Source organism: Camellia sinensis, chromosome 2 (genome assembly GCF_055761805.1).
Source record: "Camellia sinensis isolate YWXY chromosome 2, ASM5576180v1, whole genome shotgun sequence".
Lineage (NCBI taxonomy): Eukaryota > Viridiplantae > Streptophyta > Magnoliopsida > Ericales > Theaceae > Camellia > Camellia sinensis.
This window is the reverse complement of record NC_138962.1, coordinates 77,549,322-77,573,877: the sequence shown is the minus strand read 5'-3', so window position 1 is coordinate 77,573,877 and position 24,556 is coordinate 77,549,322. Positions and strand designations below refer to the sequence as shown.

Sequence of the window (24,556 nt, the reverse complement as noted above, 5' to 3'; positions counted from 1 at the left end):
TTTTGCGATAGCAATTTCTGCCGTTGCAAATACTCTATTTTTTTTCGCGACAACATTTTATGCCGTCGTAAATACTCTAGTTTTTGTGACGGCAAGTTGTGCCGTCTCAAAAGGTCACATTTTTTGCGACAGCAAGCTGTGCCATCTCAAAAAGTCACATTTTTGGGCAACGGCAAGTTGTGCCGTCTCAAAAGGTCACATTTTTTGCGACGGCAAGCTGTGCCGTCTCAAAAAGTCACATTTTTTGGCGACGGCAAGTGTGCCATCTCAAAAGGTCACATTTTTTGCGAGGACAAGCTGTGCTGTCTTAAAAACTCACATTTTTTGAGACGGCAAATGTGCCGTCGCAAAAAGTTTCGTCTTTTAAGCCCACTTTTCTTGTAGTGATGTGTAGATCCTAATAATTGCATTTATTATCCAATAGGTTTTATGATAATTAATAACATTTTTTGTCAATCACTATTAAAAAAAAGTCACTAATTATTAAGTTTCAGTGACAGTTTATAAATTTTGTCACAAAAAATGTCATTAATTATAAGTTTAAGCGACAGTTTAAAAAAAATTTCACTAATTTTTATATTTCAATGACAGTTTGAAAATTGTGTCATAGAAAAACGTCACTAATTGTAAGTTTTAGTGACAATTTATAAAAATCGTAACAAAAAAAGTCAATAATTGTCAATTTTTAACGACATATGCAAAAAATATCACAAAAATTTATTTTAAGTGATGATTTTACTGGAACTTATTTTCAATAAGACTTGATGGAAATTAAGTCCAACTATTAGGACCTATTGGTAGTTTACCCCTATTTTTTATTTGACCGTCCAATTGAAAATCCAATAAATTTGCATCTAAAAATCTCACAAATAACCCAAAAAACATATGATGGTATTACTTGCTGTTGAACATTTGTGTCCACAAAATGAGAGGTTATTTTTTTCATAAAGGGCATATTCAAGTGGTATTCTTTGACTTTTGTGATTAGTAGAAGACGCGATATTTATAATTTTATGTTAAGTAATTGAAGAACAACGAAGACTACATTTTAGTGATTGGCTTATCACATGAGTCAGGCAATCCCTGGGCGCCAAATAATTTTTGCGATCAAATAATAATGGATAAATCCTGATCAACCAAATTCAGCAATGACACTGAATAGCCCAAATACTAGGTGGAACACACACCTCACACCACCTCATCAAACCCAATCATATTAACATTTGGAAATTATAAATTAACCCCCAAAATTATATATATATATATATATATATAAATTAAGAAAACATTATAAACTTGTAATGCCCTCAAAATAATACAAATAACCCTACTCATAAGAGAAATGTATATAACATAATTGACACACTTTCTCATATCAGAGTTCATATTACAAAAGGTATTACATGCATTATACATTCATAAATGTTCATCTTGAATCTATAGCATGTAATACAAGTTAATAACAACAAAATAAATGCCTTACGGGCTTACATCTTTCCAAATTATCACTTTTAGTTACAACAATAGAGAGTCATAAGCTCTATACATTTAAAGCCCTAGACTTGAATAAACACTTACACACAAAAATGACAAAATAGAACCTTTAGCTCCTAAGTCCTCCCAAGCTATGTCCTTGGAGGAAGCATATTACACTACAAGAAAAGTGGGCTTATGAGACGGAACTTTTTGTGACGGCACAACTTGTTATCGCAAAAAATGTGACTTTTGGAGACGGTACAACTTGCCGTCTCAAAAAATGTGACTTTTTGAGACGGCACAACTTGCCGTGGCCAAAAAATGTGACTTTTGGAGACGGCACAATTTCCCGTCTCAAAAAATGTGACTTTTTGAGACGGCACAACTTGGCGTCGCCAAAAAATGTGACTTTTTGAGTCGGCACAACTTGCCGTCACAAAAAATAGAGTATTTGTGACGGCAAAAATTGCTGTCGCAAAAAAAAATTAGAGTATTTGCGACAGTACCAGCTACAGTTGCAAAAAAAAAAAAAAAAAAGGAAAAACTTTCTGCGATTGTAATACGTACCGTTGCAAAAAAAAAGTTAAAAAAAAAAATATATATATATATATATATATTGTGGCTTTGAGACGACTTCATATATATATAGTCATATAATGGTTTAAATAAATGCAACGGTATTTTTTTGGTAGAAAAAAAAAATTAAAACGACGTCGTCTTACTCTTTTAAACATTTCTCTTTTCACCAATTTTTTCATCTTTCTATCTCTCTGTCTCTATCTCTGTCTCTCTTCTCTTTCTCTCTCTCACTCATAACTCTTCTCTGTCTGTCTCTCTCTCTCTCTTTCTCTACATGTCTCTGACTCTCTTATCTCTCTCTCTCTCACTCATCACTCTTCTTTGTCTGTCTGTCTCTTTGTTTCTCTCTATGTCTCTGTCTCTCTTCTCTTTCTCTCTCTCACTCATCACTCTTCTCTGTCTCTCTCTCTCTCTCTCTTTCTCTCTGTGTCTCTCGTCCATCTTTCTTCTCTTTATCTCTCTCATCTCTCTTCTCTCTCTCTCTTCTCTTTATCTCTCTCGCTCATGTCTCTCTGTCTCTCTCTTATTTATCTCTTTTCGTTCTCTCTCTCTCTCTGTCTATATCTTTCATCCATTTTTTCATCTTCTTTTCTCTCTTCTCTTCTCTTTCTCTCTTACTCATCATTTTTCTCTCTCTGTTTGTCTGTCTATATGTCTCTCTCTCTTTCTGTGTTTCTCATTCATTTATCTCTTCTCTCATCTCTTTTCTCATCTCTTTGCTCTCTCTATCTCTTTCGCTCATCTCTCTTCTCTTTATCTCTCTCGCTCGTCTCTCTTCTCTCTATCTCTCTCATCTCTCATCTTTCTCTGTCTCTCTCACTCATCTCTCTTCTCTCTATCTTTCTCTCTGTCTCTCTCTTTCATCTCTCTTCTCTTTATGTCTCTTTCGCTTATCTTTCTTCTCTCTATCTCTCTCTTTCTCTCTCGTCCATCTCTCTTCTCTCTATGTATCTTTTCTGTCTCTCATTTTCTATCTCTTTCTCTCTTCCACTGTGTTTGCGTTGCTCACTCTCTCACTCTCATCTTCTCTATTTACTGAGCTCCCTCTCGATTTATCGATCCACTACAAGAAAATGTACTTTTAGCGACCACTTTGTCTTTCTCTCGCTCATTACTCTCTCTCTCTCTCTCCTCTATCTGTCTCTCACTCATTTCTCTCTCTCACCACCCATCTCCTCTACCACCTTCACCACTACTGCAAACGCCATTCCACAACCACCACTACTCCCACTGTCGCAACTTCACCAATACGACTACCATTACGACTACCATCGTCACCACTCCACTACCACCACTACCACTACTGCCACTACTACTACCATTACCTCTCCTTCACCCCTGCCACTCCATTTACACTACCACTACCACGACTTCACCACTAATCTCTTTCGCCATCGCCATCACCATCACCATCACCATCACCATCACCATCACCATCATCTCTTATCCACCACCTTCACCACTACTATCGCTCCTTTTCCTCTACCACAAAAAATTAGTTCATGATTTTTAGTAACAAAAAAAAAATAGGCCGCAGAAAAAAAAAATTCATTGACTATAGAAAATAAACTTTTATTTTAGTGGAAAATATTTTTCATTAAAATATTACCCCTACTTCTACCAAATAAAAAATAATAATATTTTTTTTCATTAAAATAAAAATGAAACAAATAAATTTTCGATCTTAGTAACTAAAAAAAAAAGAATTTTTTTTAAAAAAATTCATTAACTATAAAAAATATATATTTTAGCAAAAAAGAAAATTTTTTGACGACGGCAACCCCCATCGTAAAAAAAAAAAAAAAAAAAGAAGTTAAACATCATTATTTTATTATTTAAATTTCATTTGTGACTCAAAAAAAATTATTTTTTTTTATTTTTTATTCCCGCCCCTTTTTTCCCATTCCCCCTCCCCCAAACAAAAAATCCCCAAAATCCCCAATCTCAAACCCAAAAATCCCTAATCTCTTCTTAACCCCCCTCTCTCTCTCTCGATCAAAGGCGAGCGGCGGAGGAGCAGTGTCGTCGTCGGAGGAGCAGCAGCAGCGCCGGCCTCCTCTTCTGCCACCTCAACATCTCTTATGTTTTTCTTTCTTTACTCTTTGCTCATCTCTCTCTCTCTCTCTCTCTCTCTAGTTTGGTAGATTTAGTTTCAGCTATTTTGATCTTGAATGCTTCTACTTGTATATAGAATGGCCTGGTTTGAATTGTAATTAGTTCATCCTAAGAGTCTTAATCTTTCATAGATTTGCAGGTATAAGGAAAGACGATGGGATCTCAAGGACCTTATTGGATCTGGTGGGATGCCATCTTCCCATTCTGCAACTGTCACTGCTCTTGCTGCAGCCGTTGGTTTTTATGATGGATTTGGAGGATCACTGTTTGCAACTGCATTGATCTTAGCATGTGTTGTATGATCCTTCACTTAATCTTGTTTAAATAGTTCTTTGAGAAATCTCTGTATAGTTCTTTCTGTTAAGTTATCTACCCATGCTGATATTATGTAACCAATGTTATGACAGGCGATGTATGATGCATTTGGTGTAAGATTACATGCTGGTCGCCAAGCAGAGGTTTGCTGCTCTCCCTCTCTCCCTCCAGCTCCCACCACAGAAACACATTCACATGTGCTGATTTTGTGGATAGTGATATGTCTTTCTTTGCTGATAATGCATGTGCATGTTCTAAACTTCTAATAGTATTTAACTACAAGACATCTTGTGTAGATTTAATTTTGTGGAGTTCTTCAGGTTTTGAATCAAATTGTATATGAACTTCCTGCTGAACATCCTCTGGCTGAGAGCAGACCACTACGTGAACTTCTTGGGCACACGCCTCAACAGGTTTTGTTGAAAGCTTTAAATTATCATCTTGTTTAATTGATTCGTCATTTATTATTTGATTGTCTTGGCTTGACTGGATGTTTGATTATTACTATTTATTATCCTTTTCGCTGAAAATTAGGAAGATTAGAAAGAAAGAAAGAAAAAAAAGTGGTCATTACTATTATAAAGAAGTGAGATTATGCTCCACTTAAATTTAACTTCATACATAAGTCCAGTTACTCAAGAGGTCATCATGTCATATTAGCTCCCTCATTAACCCCTCCTACTCATAGTGCCATACTTTTAGATTGTTGTTCTTGCAGCAACTGAAATTGAATCAAATCGCGTTTCCTTTCTATGGCATTCATTGTTCTTCATCAATTCATTGTAGATCGCAGAATCATCTGGATGAATTTCCTTCATCTTGTCCTCAAATGTGTAGCCCATGTCTTTTCAATCAGAAAAAATAATTAAAACAGAAGGAAAAAAATTACATTCATGACACACATATATATATATATATGTGTATGTATATGTGCGATTGTTGTTTCCTTTCTCTGTTTTCCTATTATGCTACCGGTTAGTATTGTGGATTATCATTTCTAAATTTCCTCATATTACATGTAACGCCCTCAAAATAATAACATTAAACCCATCAGATAAGACAAGCATTTACATATAAACTAACCACATTCCTTTATTTCATTGAGTTTCATTACATAAGTATTACATGTTAACATCAAAACAAAATGCCCTACGGGCTTACAGCTTTCCAAGTTAACACTTGGTTTCAACAAAAGAGTACTAACTCGTTTACACATTAAGCCCTTGGCTTGAAGTTACATGTAATACATCGAAAGTAAAACAACTACACTATGTCCGCCTCTAGCCTCCCAAGCTATGTCCTTGGAGGTGGCATGCTTCCTGTACCTGAAAATGATATTCCCATATAGGGTGAGCCACAGCCCAGTAGAAATACACTAAACCAACCATGGACAATGACTAAAACATTAGCAATTGATAGTTGGTCAACACTGATACAATCACATAAATTACATATTTATGTCAACGACTTACAAGTCCCAATTACTTTTCATTTTCCCTTTTTCAACAGATAAGCATGCTAGCTCTATCATCATTTCCACAGATATGTATAAAAACTATATCTCACATTCAGATAAGCATAAAAGCTATATCCACATTCTCAACAGATATGTATATCAACAATATCCACAGATAAGCATACAAGCTGTATCCACACTCTACAACAGATATGTATATCAACAATATCCACAGATAAGCATACAAGCTGTATCCACACTTCACAACAGATATGTATATCAACAATATCCACAGATAAGCATACAAGCTGTATCCACACTTCACAAAGATAAGCATATGAGCTCTATCTTCACTTCTCTAGACAAGCATATGAGCTCTGTCTACGGAGTTCATCCCCTATCTCCTCCCAATACCTATCCGGTTTAGAGGTACATCCCCTATCTTCCCCTAAACCGCGGAGTACATCCCCTATCTCCTCCTCTACACATAACGTATATAAACACATTGGTTCTATAAACAATCACACAATACACACAATTAATGTATTCTATCAACCGTCAAGTTCCATGACACATTCCATTGATTAGTTTCCGTTTACCTAATCATCATGCATTGTCTACAACAATCTCGACTATCCTCCACCGATAGCCCAAAGCAGTTATTTCTAAAACAGAAAATAAATGCACAAATGGATATTCAATCAACATTTCATTTCCTCATTTCTTACCAATTAATTATCCCAATTAATTAAACAATGTAATTAGGCCATTTTCCATAATTACCATTTCAACCCTTAGGTCCCATTTTCATCAATGATTCAACAATCATTCCATTTTTCTATGCCAAACATGCATCTAGGTTTATTATGAATAAAACCCCAACTTTTGTAAAATTACACAAAAGCCCCAAACTTTCACAAAATTACCAAACCAAGCCCAACATCTCAAAATACCAAAATTTAAAGACAAAACCCATAGAGAGGAGTAGGTTATCCCTACCTCAAATTCGGAGTCCCAAAGGAGAAGACGACAAAACCCAACGTGCTCCAAAACCCGAGATTTTCAGATTAAAATGAAGCCCTCGACGATCAACAACTTTTTTTGTAAAGGCCAAAGGTGAGTAAATCACTCCTACTAGATCAAAACCTAGAGAGAAGGTAGAGTCTAGAGTGAGAGGCTCAACAATGGTGATTTTGGAAAAGTAAGAGAGAGAAGAGAAAGTGAAAAAGTGATTTAAAGAGTCACAAATTCGGGACTTTAACCCAGGTCTCCGCTGGAGCGTAAAACACCCCGCTCGATCGGCCACTCACAGACTTCCGCTCGAGCGGCCAACCTCCCGCTCGAGCGCAGAATGCACTCGCCCAGCACTTTTGCAGAACCAGGCCTCCGCTCGAGCTCCCAACCCTACGCTCGAGCGGCACTCAGACAACCCCGCTCGAGCGGCCAATACCACGCTCGAGCGTACAACGCTGCACAGGAAAATACTGAATGGGTGTAATCTACGCTCGAGCGCCAACACCTCCGCTCGAGCGTACAGGCCAAAAATCTGGGCAACTAGTTTTGGTTTCTAAACTCAACCAACCTGTAACAAACCCGCTCAACACATCCTATAACTCAAATACAAAGTAAGAAAGGATGCAAACAAGATAATAAACAACTACCAACATCCACGGACACATGTCCGGATCACTATACAACAAGGGTAAACCCGGGATCGCTATATTACAGGTTATTGCTGGTGCATTGTTGGGACTTGTCACAACAATAATCGGTTACGTGATCACTTGGTCTAGTAAGCAAGCTTGATCAGCACAGGTTGGTTAACCATAGCAGATATAGGATTTTGTTTCTTAGAATTGGAAATTCAAAGCAAGCTCATGTACAAATTACACTTTTGATATGTTTGTGTTGGGCCTTTATTCTGTTATGTTTTTATTTAGAAGAAGAGATGGATAACATAGATGAGGATGGTAAGTTAGTGCTCTTTGCATTGAAGAATTTTGCTTCTCTTTGATATGTTGATAAATCAGGCCATCGTTAATTTTGTGGAACGCCAGGGAAATTTTTTTGTGGTAGTCTCTTAGTTTGCTCATGCTGGTTATAAAGGGTACTTGTCAGTTGCCCTATGATTGGTTTTTGATAGCAAAATTTAAGCCATTCTGCTATAGAAAAAAATGATGCCTTGCTTTATTAGATGAGTATTGAATAGTGGCCTCTAGAAGGAAGATTACCAAATAGAAAAAAAAAATTCATGTGGATCAATCTGAATGCATTCGAGCTAATTTATGTAAATAAGAATTTCATGGAAACTTGCTGAAATATGTAAATTCTCAAGTCCTTTTTATCTTGCTCTTTTGAGACAGTTTAAACCCTTTTCTAATTTGGATCTTTGGGCACTTGTGATTTAAAGTAGTAAATATTTTTATCGTTTGCTTTAGATGGACCAGAATGAATTGGAATGCTTGTGAGGTTTGTGTTAGCACTATACATTTTGTCTTGTAAGGTTTGTGTTAGCACTATACATTTTTTGATGTGGAGTCCCTAATTTAATTCACCAGCTTGATGGAATAAGAACACAGTTGAATAGTCAAAAGCTCATGCTGCATAGCATGAGGAAGTCAGTGGATTAGTCTAGAGGTAGAACTCAACTGTTTGTGACCCAGGACTTCTGAAACTGGTGGTTTGGAGATATAGTAGAGGGCATTATATCTTACACTAGGTGTTTGGGGGCTGGACATCATCTGGGTCTGGCCAGGCTTGCACTAAATCTGCCCCAGCTCAAACATCGGGTTATATAGTCTACCCAGCCTTGTGGGCTCAACTACCCTTCCCAAGCCTTGAAAAAGTAGGTATGGGTTGGGGGGGTTGGGCGGGCTAGCCGTCCAATGCCCACCTTGTCGAATCCTAATGATAACGAAACAAAATGTTATTACATGAAAAAAAAAGGGGGCCTTGACAATTTTGTTTTCGTTTTCTCAGTTCAATTATTACTTTTAGAATCTCCAAATGCATGTCTTGACTTTATATTACATTTCCTTTTGAAGTAAACTATTATTCATTTATTAATTAATTATTATTATATTTATTTTTATATTTATTTATTTTTATTTTTTGGGAACAGGATGAATGGACTGGTGAGCAGAAACGACAGTATAATGATGCTCCCAAAGATATTGAACCTGAAGAAATTCGTCCAATGGGAAACTATGCCATATCAATAACATGGCCAGATGGATTTACCCAGGTATTGGACCAATTTTATTTCGCCAAATAACTGCAATCTACAAGCATTATTCATTAGACAAACACACGATAAGATTTCAACCAAGTGACAAAGTGTTTGGTTATAAAAACTTATTTACTTGTTTTGCACGCACAATATTGTAGTGAAAAATATTATGTAGTACCCATTTGTAGTCATAAAATCATTATTCATCTATTTTAATATGAATTCTACAAAGCATCTATCCCACATTCATATATATGATGCAAACTAAAAACATTTCCACAGCATGACTTAAGAAAGAATTGTTTGTCTTTTCAATTATAATAGCATGATTTAAGGAAGAGATCTAACAATGTCACGGCAAATCAAAAAGAGTTTTAAACTTTATTTTAAGAACATATAAACTGATTCATAGACCAATCAGATTGCAGCACATAATTAAAAAATAAATCAAAAAAATCAAAAAAATGAGAAAAAGGATTGAGCTTTGTAGTAGTAATAACCTCACTACATTTTGCAATTATATATATATTATAGACTATAGCTTATAGATGCCAAATTCTAATCTCTGCAAGACTTGAAAATTGGATGGTGATTATATTTTGAACATTCTTAATACATACCAAATGCGCACTAAAAAGATCATTAAGTGTCTTTAATTTTTCCTTTTATGTTGATTTTTGGAAGTGGTGTAATTCATTATTCGGCTATATTTACTTATCTGCCAAAAAAAAAATCTGATAAATTGTAATTCTAATATATTTATGTAACTTTTACCCCCCCTTCCCTATTTTGTCAATATTTGGAGGTTTTGTTTATGTTTGGATGAATAAAAAACAGTTATTGATTATAGATCTACATAGTAATAGGCTTGTTATGTAACTATTATGTTATTCCAATTTCAGTGATTTTTTGGGTGCACAGTAGAGCTAGTTAGTATCGAGTGATGCTAAACATGCAATGTCTTTTTTTTCTCCTTAGGTTAATAGGTACACTATTGTCATACATGGAAAACCCTAGGAACTATCTTCTACAGATTGACACATGATAGGGCTTGTTGGGTGCAGCTTATTGGAGTTTGTTATACCTTTTTATTTTGAAAATATGGGTGAAAACTACTGCATGCAACTTTTACCAAGAAATTAGTTTAAATAAGATTTGAAAAAAATTATTATTAGAAAGTTACAGAAAGGATGTTTTTAATTTCTGTTTACTAATTATTAATTTTTAACTTATTAAAAGCTATACCAAACAAAGTGTGCTCAAGAATATTAAAGTTTTTTATTAGTTAAATTATTTTATTTATTTATGTTAAGGAATTTGCAAGATAAGATATTTTGGACTTCCTTAGATATTATCTTTGTAATTATATAGTAGTTAATTTTTTATATTTTTTTGTAATTAAAATGTTAACACATAATTATATTGTCATTAATTATTTTTATTTTTTGTTTTCAGATATTTCCCGAGTAGCAGTTTGCTTCTTGTGGAATACAGGCGTGTGAAGATTGCGATTTACTTTTGTTTTTGTTATCCACGGAAGAATCATGAGGGAGAAACTTTTGTTTTTGATTTACGTTATTTTGAATTGTGAACAACATTATGTATTTAAACATTGTGTATGTATTATGCAATATTATGTAGTGGAATAATTTTGCTAATGTGTTTTAATAAATGAATGCAAGAATATTTGTATTATGGATGAATTGTTATTTTTGTACTGGATTTTTTATATTATTATGTAATTATTGATTTTTTTTTTCAATTATTTTTCATTTAATACAGGTAATTTTCATATTTTTAATAATTTTACTATAGTTTTTTTTTTTTTTAGACAGCATCACGTTGTCGTCGCAAATAATCTTTTAGCGACGCCGCATCGTGCTGTCTCAAATATTTTTTAGCGACGGCATTTTTTGCCGTCGCAAATAACACCTTTAGCGACGGAATCATAGTGCCGTCTCAAAAATCTCAGATTTTTTCGTATTAATGGCGAAGGAAAAATGCCGTTGCAAAAAGGCAACTTTGTCGTCGCAAAAAAAAGGCGACAGCAACGTGCCGTCGCTAAAACCCTTTTGCAACCCCCTTTGTTGTGACCCCCCACTTGTCGTCGCTAAAAGTCATCCGCCGTCACAAAAAACCTTTTGAGACAGCATTTTGAGTATTTGCGACGGCATTTTACTATCGCAAAAAGTCAAATTTTTTGTAGTGTTACCTGTACCTGAAAATGGTTTCCCAAGTAAGGTGAGCCAAAGCCCAGTAGAGATAAACTAACACAATATATAAAATTTAACTAAGATATAAGTGTCAGATAAATGTTCAATGTTCAAGACCAACTTACATTCTTTCCATGACTGCTCAGTAATAATATTCACAACTCAATCCATTTCCATTGTTTTATTTCAAACCAATTTATAGGCATAGTCCTTTGTTATCTAAACAACCCCAAATGAGGCTACGCCTCATTGGTTCACAATTCAACAACAGCCGTCATTCAAACACTTCAATTTCTGCCATTTTACGGAATTCACATCCAAGGGAATCGGCACCCATAAATATAAGGTTTCCGGACTTTCACTTTGGACACTCCAGCCGACTTAATTTTAAATGGTGTCCATTCCCTATCTCCCCCCAAACAATGATACATATACAATGTATTTAAAGGCATTGTCATATACAATGACTATTCACAACACATAATCAATGCGATTTCTACAACAATCATAGCTATCCTCCACCGATAGCCCAAAATAGATATTTCTAAATAGATATATAATCTTTATAACAGACAATTTATCACATTTCCATAGATGAGTGATTTAACAAATCCAACTGCACCATTCATTCATACACCCTCTCAATTTCACATTTTCCATATCAATTTCATTATTTATACAAAATAATTATTTTGCTCATATTAGGGAAATTTCCCCCTTTTTCAAATATCAACCCAAAGGCTAAATTCCACCATTTTAACACTAGAGAACCTCGTATACAAAGCCCCATAGTCATTTTGTAAAACCAATATGGAAAACCCCTCTTTCAATTTTGAATCCAAACCTTAACTTTACCCAAATCCTCCCAAATCTCACCATTTATACATAACAACAAATACCTAGGTTAAAAACCATATTAAAGCGTAGAATATCCCGACCTCAAGTGTAGAAGCTCAAAGGAGATGAAGACGAACTTCAAAAATGCCCCAAATTCGGTTTGACTTGGATCAAAGGGAAGTCCTTGAGATGCTCCAACTCTTTAACAAAGGGACTAGGGTTGAGATATGCTTAGATCTTGGAGTACTTGAAGAGAGAGAGAGAGAGAGAGAGAGAGAGAGAGTCGAATTAGGGTTTTTAGCAGAAGGAAATCAAAAGTGATATAAAACTGCTATGCTGTGAACTGATATGCGTGAGGCTCGCTTGAGCGAAGGAGTTGTCGCTCGAGCGACCAAACACAGTAAGTGACCTCGCTTGAGCGCAGAATAGACACCTCCAGAAGTTTTACAAACGCACGCCCTCGCTTGAGCGCAAGAAGCCTCGCTCGAGAGAAGACCTCAACCTTTCCAGAAATTCTACGTCTAGGCAAAATATTGAGAGCACTCAAAGCTCGCTCGAGTGCAAGAAGTCTCGCTTGAGCGAAGAAGCAAATTTCAAGACAACTACCATTTGAATAACTAGTAACTAACCTGTTCAAACGTACCCGACATGTTCCAACATTCAAATAGGAAGGGAAAAGAGAGAAAGAGACATAAATAACAATATTAAACCTCAAGGTCCGAGTCCGGAATACAATAAAGGTCAGGTCAAAACCGGAATCGCTATAAAACTTAATAATTGGTAATTACATGCTTTTAATTGAAGGACTAAGAGCACAAATTAATAATACTCTAGCATCCATTTCTGAATTAGAAAGTGAGTTAAAAAGATTACAGTCTCATTTAATTATTGTTTCGAGACCATCTATAATAAATTATAGTTAGAGAATTGCTAAACTTAAGAGAGAAATATTCCTAGAAAAAGCAAGTTTAGAGTATGATCGAAATTTTTTACAAGAATTAATATTAAATTGAATTGCACTTAGAATTGGTGTTAGACTCTGATTTTTCAACCTTTCCAATCTTAATATATGAGCGTTAGATATTCTGAAGAAGTAGAATAAGATAATCTAAATAACAGTACTGCACTAAAAATAATAATAGAACAAAACAATACCATAATCAGATTATTAAAAAACTTAACGAAAATTTTAAGGATAATCAACAAGAAATTATAAACGGAGCTAGACATCTATTATTAGATAAAGGCAAGCAAGTAGCTATTGTAGAAAATCATCAAGAAAATACCAAAAATATTTACCCTGATGCTTTCAAGGGGAACCCTATGAATGAACCTTCTGAATTAATATCACTTGAAAAACGAAAAAAATATATCTAAGTAATTATAGCTTAGAAGAATAAGAAGTAATGGCTGAAAATGAAAAAAAAAATAATGAAGTTAAATATAAAATAATATTAGAAATAGCCGATAAATTAGATAAAATGGATAATTATATCTTAGAAGAAATAAATAATAGTAAAATCAAAACTGAAAAAGATCTTTATAAACAATTGGGATTAATCAGTCTAGGGGAAATGGAACACATCTCTCTTCAAGAATTAAAATAACTAATGGAAAATAGTGGCACTGAAAAAGAAAATAACATTTTAGAAAAATTTGAAAAAACAAATAATGATGACATAGAAATGGTCATCGTCAAACCAAAGGACATCAATTCATCTACAAAACAAATCTGAACCACCCAAACTTTAGAAATTTTACTAGACAACAAATGGAGGATGATATTACAAATTATGATTAATTGGGCATTACAACTATTTAAATAAAGGATCATATTCTAGGGAAGGAACACCTAGTTATGCAAATTTTATGCCCAGACAAGAAATATTCTTAAGAGAAGTACCATCAAAACCAATTAGTAACACCAATTACTTATTAGATATTGATTGTGGACAATGTTAATGAAGTATTAAAACAATGGAAAAGAGACATGCACCATGTTTTAAATATTCATAGTAACAGTTGGAGCGTACAAAGCTTTTTAAATTATATTGAACACAACTTCACAAGAATAGTAGCAAGTTGGTACAACAACCTGAAAGGAAGTGATAAAGAGTTATTAGCAGCTAAACTAACTCTTGAGGGTATGTTACATACATTTATAAAATATATCAAGCAAGAGTTTGTAGAAAGAAATTAGAATGACGAAAAACGAGTAAGAGAATGGATTAGAAAATTAAATAATATAAAAATATATAATATGAAATATATATATATAGAAAATTATATATGTGAATTTCCATACTATAACAACTCGAGTTAAGGCCCGACCCTTTTATATTCTTTGATTTGAAATATGGTACTCATTATTATTGTTTAGACTTCTTGATGTCTTGTTGTTAATTGGGATTAGTTATTGGTTGTGTTTTAAACAGGTTGGGAGTTACTGTTTTTCAAAAGAGTTTCTGCTTGTTTCACTTTTTAGGACCCTTGTTGTCAAAATCTTTGGAAAAAAAGTTTGTAATCAGATTGTAATTTTCCAGTTTTGTTCTTCCCGCTCAAGTGTGGAAATGGCCGCTCGAGCGGAGTTTACACTCTTACAATATTTTGCGTGTCTGCAAAAATACTGAGTGATGTGTTTCTACGCTCGAGCATGGGATCTTCCGCTCGAGCGTGGACCCTAGGTTGGAACACGCGATATAGAGTCCCAGCTCAAGCGTCCATTTCCATGCTCGAGCGGACTGCGCGATCTCTGCTTCTATAAATTCGCTTGTTTGTCCAACTCTAGGGCTACTTTTCCTAGATCTTCTTTAAGAGTCTTAGGGTTTCGTTTGAGGTTTTCTTCTGAAGGTTTTTGTGAGTTTTTCTTGATGATTTGAGTGAGTATTAAACTCATGTATTGATAAGCACATATCAAGGAGGTTGATTGGTTATATTGAAGAGTGTTCGTCTTCGGTGGAATCCGGAGATTCAAGCCTGGAGTTTCAAAGGAGTTTGATTCTGTACGTAGTTGTTGATTCGACAAGTGAAGTTGTGGATTCAACTTTAGGTTAATCAATTCCAAGACGAAGGTTGCAGTGAAAGATATACAGAAGATTTGAAGACAAATTTGAAACGTTTGGGTAGTTTTTTTGTTATCTTTGTAATCTTTCTTTCTTCAGTAGCGGATTGATTAGTGGCGTTTCGCCCGTGGTTTTTTTTATCACAATTGAAGGTGCTTCAATTGTGGTTTTTTCTACGTAAAAATTGTTTGTGTCGATTTATTGTTTTTCGAGAACAACAATGTAAATCACTTTCGTAAGTGCTTGATGATTTAGATTGTGTGTTTTGAATGATTGGGAATTGAAATATTTAAATCTTGGTCTAATCACGAATCACTTAGGATTTTCACTCTCAAAGTTCACTGGAGTGATCTTTGTTTCATCATAGTATCTGTGTTTGCAGTTTGAACATCCGGGATATAGCGATCCCGGTTTTTGACCCGACTCTTGTTGTACCCCAGTCTCGGGTTTAATGGTTTCAAATTGTTGTTTATAGCTTTTTCCATTGTATCTTCTTGAATTTGGCTTTAAGGTTGTTGTGGTTATGTTTGGACAAGTTGGTCACTTGTTTTTCAAACTTTATGTTGCCCAAATTTTTGGTCCTCCGCTCAAGCGACACTTTCTGTGCTTGAGCGGGCTTTGCGAACTCTCAATACTTTTGTAGGTCTACAAAACTACTGGGAGAGTATTTTCTACGCTCGAGTGGCGTTTCCTACGCTCGAGTGGCCATTCTTGCGCTCGAGCGTTGGCTTGTTGTCTGCAAAATTACTGGATGTGTGTATTCTCTGCTTGAGCATCACTTCTTGCGCTCGAGCGGAACAACTTATTGTGTTTGACGCTCGAGCATCAACTTTTGCGCTTAAGCGGACTATGCGTGTATCAGTTCGCAGCAACCTACCTTTTCATTACTTTTTCATCCCTCTCTCTAAAACTCTCCAAAACCTAGATCTTGAGTTTCTCTCTCCAAAATTCACCTTCTTTCTACTTTTTCTCCTAGATCCATTGATTTCTCCACCCTAGTGTCTTTGGGAAAAGGGCAGAGCATCTCGAGGGCTACGTTTTGATCTGAATAAACTTTGGTTTCGGCGTCTTTAGAGTTTCCGTCTTGATTTTCTCGTCTCCTAACTTTGAGGTGGGGACTTTCTACACTTTTCTATGGGTTTTAACTTAGTTATTTGTTGATGGGTAAGAAATATTAGAACTTGTCGTGTAACGCCCCAACTTCTTAATATACATATATAACCAGAGTTAATATCACAGATAATTCGTTTATGTTCCATTACAGGATTACCAAAACATTGCCAAACCAAAAGTTAAAAGGAAAAAAAACTAGTCTGAGACTTCAAATGAACCACAGCTCCAACACTTCATCTTTTTTGCCTTCGAATTAACCTTCACCATTGTAAACTGCTTCATCACCTGGCATGGCATGCCATGAGCTTGGAATGCCCAGTAAAAACGTACACACCCCCATATCTTTTATCAACCAATCAACCATACACAGAACAAATCGTACAACATTACAATAAGGTTCTATGAATTTGTAGTTAGACTAGACATCGAGAATCCCCCAAATCGATCATTCTACCTAACCACAAGGATTGAACATTAGACTATTCAGAACTCCCCCTTTTGTTGCTTTGTAGACCTTACCACCTATACCCACCTTCCGGTTATTTACCGGTCAGTGACATTGATGGACCTCAAAAGGGATGGCCAAACAAGTGGGCTTGCTTACACCTAAATCATGCCTAGGGCTCGCTTACACCCTGTACATACCATACCAAATTGTGCCTAGGGCTCGCTTACACCATGCACATACCATACCAAAGGGTTTGCTCACACCCTGAAACCACCGCATAGAGTCTGAATACGTCCGTGTCAACCTAGGGGCTCACTTAGACCGCTTAAGCAAGACTTAACTCATTTGGTTTTAATCCCATCATAATTCATGTTATTCATACGTATAAATTATTCTGAAACACTAATGTGAACGTCAACCCGTTGCCAACCCCTGTTAGATCTTTTGCCAAGCAAGTTAGTCACATTCGGTAAATCGGTAATATAAAAGAGCATAAGACAAACATAAGGGAGGAAATATAACCCATGATAAGCATACATAAGTATGGTAAAGCAAGCAAACAACATTAGGAATGCTTTAAAACACTTAGAGACAAATAACACAATAAAATACAATTTCCAGCACTATTCAGTTCTGCAGGGCTAACAATAATGCTTTAGTAAAAATACTTCTAGGTCAAATTAGGGGCTGAAATTGCACAGAAACAATAATCAACCTGTCTAGTTTTAGTTCCAATTCTTAGAATTTGCACAGAACCTCCAGAAAGTCACCTATAAGCTCTGTTCGAAAACTTGTCCACATTTGTCACCCATTGGGAAAACTGGCTTTCCTCTCAATCTGCCCGATGATTTTTACCCAAATAAATTCCATTGGAAAGAGAACTCAAAATTATAAATTTTTACAGAAGAACCAACCGGAGATTATTATTTTGGAATTTTATAAAATTGTAAGAAATGGACTATTTTTTAGAGACTCAGGACCAGAGTTTTAAACAAAATATCCAAGACCTAAAAACACACAATTAGGGGCTAATAAAATTATCACAAGCTCTAAACACACCACATAGCCTACAATAAATTCATATTTTAGAAATAAATAAATTTGATATTTCTTTTAAATTAGAGAAGTTGCAGCAGTGCCTAATTTAACAAATTTGTAAGGCAAAGTCACTAAATCAAACCCACACTTTCATACACATCAAAAACCCTATTTACCATTAATATGCAACACAAGAGGGCATGTAGACAATAGGATGAGATGGGTGAAAGAATTGGAGAAGACATGGGAGGGGTGTGTTCTTACCTTGACTCAAGAAGGCACATTTTCTCCCTTCTTCTTCTTCTTTTTTTTTTTTTTTTTTTTTGTTTTTACTTCCCCCTAATCACACTCTCCTTCTCTCACCTTCTCCCTAGGCTGCTAAAAATGTGGGTGTGGAATTGAGACAAGGCTCTCAATTTATAGGCCATGAATTTGGGTTAAAAAGACCATTCTGCCCTCTTGCTTAAAGACTAAGGAAAATAATAAATATCTAGATTTTTTTTCGAACTAATTTGCTCAAATAAATAATAAAGATGCAAAGAACTAATAAATATTCAAATAGGCTAAAGCAAATAAAATGTATGAATTGATGTAGAGACTAGGGGTTAAAATAAATAAAAACTAAGTGTTAGGGGTATTTTCAAATATAAAAATGGCATTCTAGGATTTAGTTATAATACAAAATAAAGACAGAAAAATTATTCTTTCTTGGACCATTTTGTAAAATTTTATGAAATTTGGGAGTAAAATGCAATTAACCTAAGGCTTAGGGTTTCAAGTGTAATTACCAAAAATTAGGGTCTCTACATGTCGTGATTTTGAACAAACCTAGGGTTTTGGGATAAGATCAAAAGAGGAGTTTTCGATTGAATGTATTGGAAATGGTCATGAGAGTAGATGTGAGATTATGTTGTGGAAAAAGTTTGACTTGGGACACTTGGGGTGATATTTGGAAAAGGGAAAACTTTGCCCTAAAATGTCTTGATTAATCATTTTGTATAAATTATGAAATTGGTAATAAAAGTATGTGTTAGGTCCCTAAGTCTTGTCAAACCCGCGAACAAACTTGTGTGGTTGAGTTGTAATTTTTTGTGCTGTTTTGTGTTGCTCGCTCGAGCGACGAAGTGCTTGCTCGAGCAAAGGACTGCGTCTGGCTTATAACCTGAAAGAGATGAATGTGTGCTCGAGCTAAGACTAGGTGGCTCGAGCGAAGAACTACGTCTGCATAAAACTTGAAAGAGTTCATTTCTCTCTCAAGCGAAGGTTTCGTGGCTCGAGCAAAGGAACTTATGGAAATCATGCGAGTTACGGTTCTCGTTCAAAATTCGGATTTCTATAAGTAGTTGGTTTTCAGATCTACTTTGAGGTGTTCTGAGATTTTTTTCTGGGGAGTTTTTGTGAGTTTTCCTTGATAAAATTGAATGAGTATTAAACTCATGAATTGAGAAGCATACATCAAGGAGGTTGATCGAATACACATACAAGAGTGTTATTCTTCGGTGGATTCCAAAGATTCAAACGTAGAGTTTCAAAGGCGTTTGATTCTGTACGTAGTCGTTAATTCGACAAGTGAAGTTGTGGATTCAACTTCAGGTGGATCAGTTCCGAGACAAAGGCTTGGTGAAAGAGTTACAGAAGATTTGAAGGCAAATTGACTGAGTTGGGTAATTTGTGTATTATCTTTGTAATCTTTCTTACTTTAATAGTGGATTGGTTAGTGGCATTTCACCTGTGGTTTTTTTATTACAATTGAAGGTTCTTCAATTGTGGTTTTTTCACGTAAAAATCGTTTGTGTCAATTTATTGTTTATTCATAAAACAACAATCTAAATCACTTTCATAAGTGCTTGATGATTTAGATTGAGTGTTTTAAATATTTGGGAATTGGAATATTTTAAATCCTGATCTAATCACGAATCACTTAGGATTTTTAATTGGTATCAGAACAGGTCACTCTTTGTTTTTATCAAAACTATAGGAGTGTGATTTTGTGTGACTAGTGATATGGATTCTATTCGTGAAGGTAACTCGACCCATAGACCTCCTTTACTCGATGGTACAAACTATTCTTATTGGAAAGCTCGTATGAGAGCCTTTTTAAAATCCATCGATGAGAAAGTTTGGCACTGCGTGATCTATGGGTGGAGTGAACCTATTGTCACCATTGATGGTGTTGATATTCCTAAACCCCTTGATAAATGGGACACAACTGATTACCAAAACTCGAGTTGGAACGGTAAGGCTCTCAATTCCCTGTTTTGCTCCGTCACACCTGAAGGGTTTCGTCGTATCTACATGTGTGAGGTAGCAAAAGAGGCTTGGGACATTCTTGAAATGATTCACGAAGGTACTACTTCTGTCAAAAGGTCAAAACTTCAACGTCTCACCTCCGCCTTTGAAACCCTTTTTATGCGCGAAGATGAGACGTTTGATGATTTCTATCCAAAACTTAGTGATATCGTGAATTCTTGTTTCACACTCGGTGAAAAAATCCCTGAAACTAAAGTTGTTGGGAAAATTTTGAGGTCTTTACCCGAGAGGTTCCAATCAAAAGTGACAGCCATTGAGGAGGCTCAGAATGTTGATACCCTCAAGCTTGATCAGTTGGTTGGAAACTTGCAGACTTATGAAGCCCACCTGATTTCAAAGAAAAAACAAAAAGATAGTGTGGCTTTCACTAGTGCTCATGAGACTGCAAAAACTCCGAAGACTGAATTTGATTTAGAGTCTGAGATGATGGCTATGTTTACTAAACAGTTTAAAAAAAATTTGAAGAAAAAGAAGCCTAATTTCAGAGACCCTATTTCAAAAGACAAGAGTAATGAAAAACCCAAAACTTTTCCACCAAAACTTGCTCTAAAAACTGAAAAGAAGATTGTAAAGGGGCAAGGGGTCAAGTTCTATGAATGTCAAGGGTTTGGTCATATTGCCCTTGAATGCCCTTCGAAAAAGAATCGAAAGAAAGTTTACACTGTGACTTAGGATGATGACAGGGGGTCGGAGCAAGAACCCGAAGAACCTGAATCCGGAGAAGACGGGGATAGTGCTTTCATGGCATTTTGGTCCACTTTCACTTAACCTCTTCCAAAGCCAGTGGAGTTAGCTCATGGTCAGAACCTGCATCATGCTCCCACCTTTCATGGGAGTAACTACCTGTATTGGAAGATCAGAAGGAGGGCTTTTCTGAGAGCTTTTGATCCAAAAGGCTAGCAAGCCATTGAAGAAGATACAGAAAGTGCTGACAATCCGAGCAATTAGAGAGCCCTGATTACTATTCGTGGAGCAATTTCTGATGAAGAAAAGCAACGGGTTGCTCACTACACAAAGGCTAAAGATGCATGGGAAATTCTGAGCCAATTTCATGAAAGAGGAGATTCACCTTCACCACCATCCAGCAACTTTCCTGCCTTAGTTGCTAGATTGGATGAGGTCAAGAAGAATGAAGAGCAAAAAGAGGATGATGAGACATCAGAAGACAATGATGATATTAATGGTGATGAACTGCAACAAGCTTACGAAAAGCTTTACGAGGAATCTCTAAATTTGTCCAAAATTAATGACAAACTCTCTCTCAAACTCAAGGCTTGTGAAAGTGAGAATGTCAAGCTGAAAGGAGAACTAGTAGCAGCAAAGCAGAATATCATCAATATCTCAAGTGATAGGCAAGACTTATGTGGAAAACTTCTATCTTATGAAACTGAAAGGAATGAACTTCTGAAGGTGTATTCCACATATAAAGAGAAGCTTGAAAGCCTTGAGATGTCACAAGCTACATAGGAAGAGATAGTCTGTCAGAAAGATGAAGAACTCCGTATTGCTAGAGCCACTATTGCCATGTGGAACAAAGGTTCCAAATCTTTAGAAGACATCCTCGGGTCTCAACAAATGGGGTGTGACAAAAGTGGGCTAGGCTATGGTGCGACAACTCACAAGGGATAGGCCTCTACTTCACATGACCCGAAGACTCAAGCAAAGGGAAAGCTGAAGGTAGACCAGGGTGATCCCTCTCTTCATCTACCTAAAGGGGGTAAGATCAACGAAAGGGAGGTAAAACCTGTTTTTATTTTTCATCACTGTGGTAGGCATGGCCACATTCATCCTTATTGCTATGAATTGTTTGGTAAGGTGTCTCAAAAGGGTAAAAATTTGAATACTTTTTTGGGTAAGGAGACAACCTTACATGTCTAGGCGGAATACCAAGATTCATGAGAGTGCTCACAATGCCAAGACATTTACCAAGACCAAAAAGATTTGGGTGAGAAAAGATGATTTAACTTGTTTAGTTGTTCACACTGCCCTAAAAGCACGTGACTCACACATGTGGTATCTTGATAGTGGGTGCTCTCATCACATGTCCGGTAACAAATCCTACTTCACCTCCCTTGAAAAATATGAAGGAGGAATTGTTACCTTTGGCGATGGCGGCACTTCTAGAGTCATTGGTAAGGGCTCTATAAGTGTTGCTGGTCTTCCCAAGCTCAAAAATGCTCTTCTTGTTAATGGTCTTAAAGCAAATCTTTTGAGCATTAGTCAAATGTGTGATTCCAATCATGAAGTATTGTTTTCAAAAAATAAATGTGAAATTTTGGATAAAAAGGGAAATACTGTCTTACATGAGGTTCATACATCTGATAACTGCTATGGGATTGTTGCTACTAATGATCTCACTTGTCACTCTGCCATCATAAGTAACATTGATTTGTGGCATCAAAGATTAGGTCACATGAATTTCAAAGACCTAACTACGATAGCCAACAAAGAGCTTGTGAAAGGAGTACCTAAACTGGGTAAGAATCTGAACCATGTGTGCGGACCATGTTAACTTGGAAAGCAAACCTGTGCCCCTCATAAAAAGGTGAACAGCTTTACAACCAAGCATCCTCTTGAATTGGTTCACATGGACTTAATGGGACCTACTCGCACTGAAAGTATCGGAGGTAAAAGATACTTTTTTTAACTGTTGATGATTTTACTCGATTTTTGTGGATAAATTTTTTAAGGAAAAAATCTGATACGTTTGATGCTTTCCAGGCCTTAGTCCTTAAAATCTAAAATGAACAGGGTGTTTCCATTGGGCGTATCATAAGAATCCGAACTGATCATGGTCGTGAGTTTGAAAATAGTTCGTTTTCAGATTTTTGTGATATGCATGGAATTAAGCATGAATTCTTTGCACCTATTACTCCACAACAAAATAGAGTTGTTGAGAGGAAGAACAGGGTTGTTCAAGAAATGGCTAGGGTCATGCTCCTTAGTAAGAAACTGCCTCCAAAGTTTTGGGCTGAAGCCTTAAATACTGTTGTTTATGTCATAAATCGCGTGTATTTAAGGCCCGGCACTTTACAAACTCCATATGAATTGTGGAAGGGATTGAAACCTAATGTAAAATACTTCAAAACTTTTGGGAGTAAGCGTTACATTTTCAAAGATAGAGAGCCTTTGGGAAATTTGACTCCCGAAGTGACGAAGGTATTTTTCTAGGGTATTCAACCACTAGTAGGGCTTTTCGAGTCTATAACCTGCGAACTTCTTCTTTAATGGAATCTATCAATGTGGTTATAGATGATACAAGTTCCCCTACTCCAGCAACAAATGAGGATGACAATGGTGAGTCTCCAATGTTGGATACTGAACCACAAAGTCAAAGAGAAGCTGAGGTCCAAGCACAAGAAGTGGAGACGGCACCATCCTCATAGGTAAGTCAAAGTCCAAAGAGTGCACAAAGAATCATCACTCCTGATGCTTCTGTCACCGCAAGTCCTGAGTTTAAAGCATCAGCAAGGGTGAAACTAAATCATCCAGCTCAACAGGTGATTGGAAGTGTATCGAATCGAATGAAAACCCGAAGACAGATTCGGGATGAGGTATCACATATGTGTTATGTTTCATTAATTGAACCTAAGAATTTCAAAGAGGCCTTGCTAGATGATAGTTGGGTCAATGCTATGCATGAAGAATTAGCTCAATTTGAACGTAACAATGTTTGGACTATAGTTCCCAGACCTAAAGACATGAATGTGATAGGTACCAAGTGGATCTTTAAAAACAAATATGATGAGAATGGTACTGTGGTTAGGAATAAAGCCAGGTTGGTTGCTCAAGGTTACACTCAAGTAGAAGGTGTTGACTATGATGAGACGTTTGCCCCAGTTGCACGTCTCGAATCTATTCGTATTTTACTTGGTGTTGCTTGTTATCTTGGTTTCAAATTGTTTCAAATGGATGTAAAAAGTGCTTTTCTGAATTGGTACTTGAAAGAAGAGGCATATGTTGAGCAACCAAAAGGGTTTGAGGACCCTAAATATCCAAACCATGTCTACAAGTTGGAGAAGGCTTTGTATGGATTGAAATAAGCTCCTCGGGCTTGGTATGATAGACTTACTACCTTTCTTCTTGATAATGACTTTCAAAGGGGTAGTGTGGATAAGACTCTATTTGTGAAACATACTAAGTCTTATATTCTTGTTGCTCAGATTTATGTTGATGATATTGTGTTTGGATCCACTGCTGATCATTTTGTGAAATATTTTTCGGATTGCGTGACACATGAGTTTGAGATGAGCATGATGGGAGAGTTGTCCTATTTCTTGGGTCTTCAAATTAAACAGTCTCCTTCTGGAATGTTTGTTTCTCAGACTAAGTATGCCAAAAGTCTTGTGTCTAAGTTTGGTCTTG

The 24,556-nt window shown here is 36.0% G+C and overlaps 1 protein-coding gene across 1 annotated transcript; it reads left to right on the top strand.

Annotated features, from left to right (window-relative positions):
* Positions 1–3,952: 3,952 nt before the first annotated feature.
* On the top strand, positions 3,953–10,879 carry LOC114279929 (uncharacterized). Its single transcript, XM_082913551.1, has 7 exons — positions 3,953–4,138; positions 4,310–4,466; positions 4,578–4,628; positions 4,806–4,898; positions 7,670–7,756; positions 9,063–9,185; positions 10,626–10,879. Coding segments are annotated over exons 1-5 (381 nt in total). The 5' UTR covers positions 3,953–4,136; the 3' UTR covers positions 7,748–7,756; positions 9,063–9,185; positions 10,626–10,879.
* Positions 10,880–24,556: the final 13,677 nt, after the last annotated feature.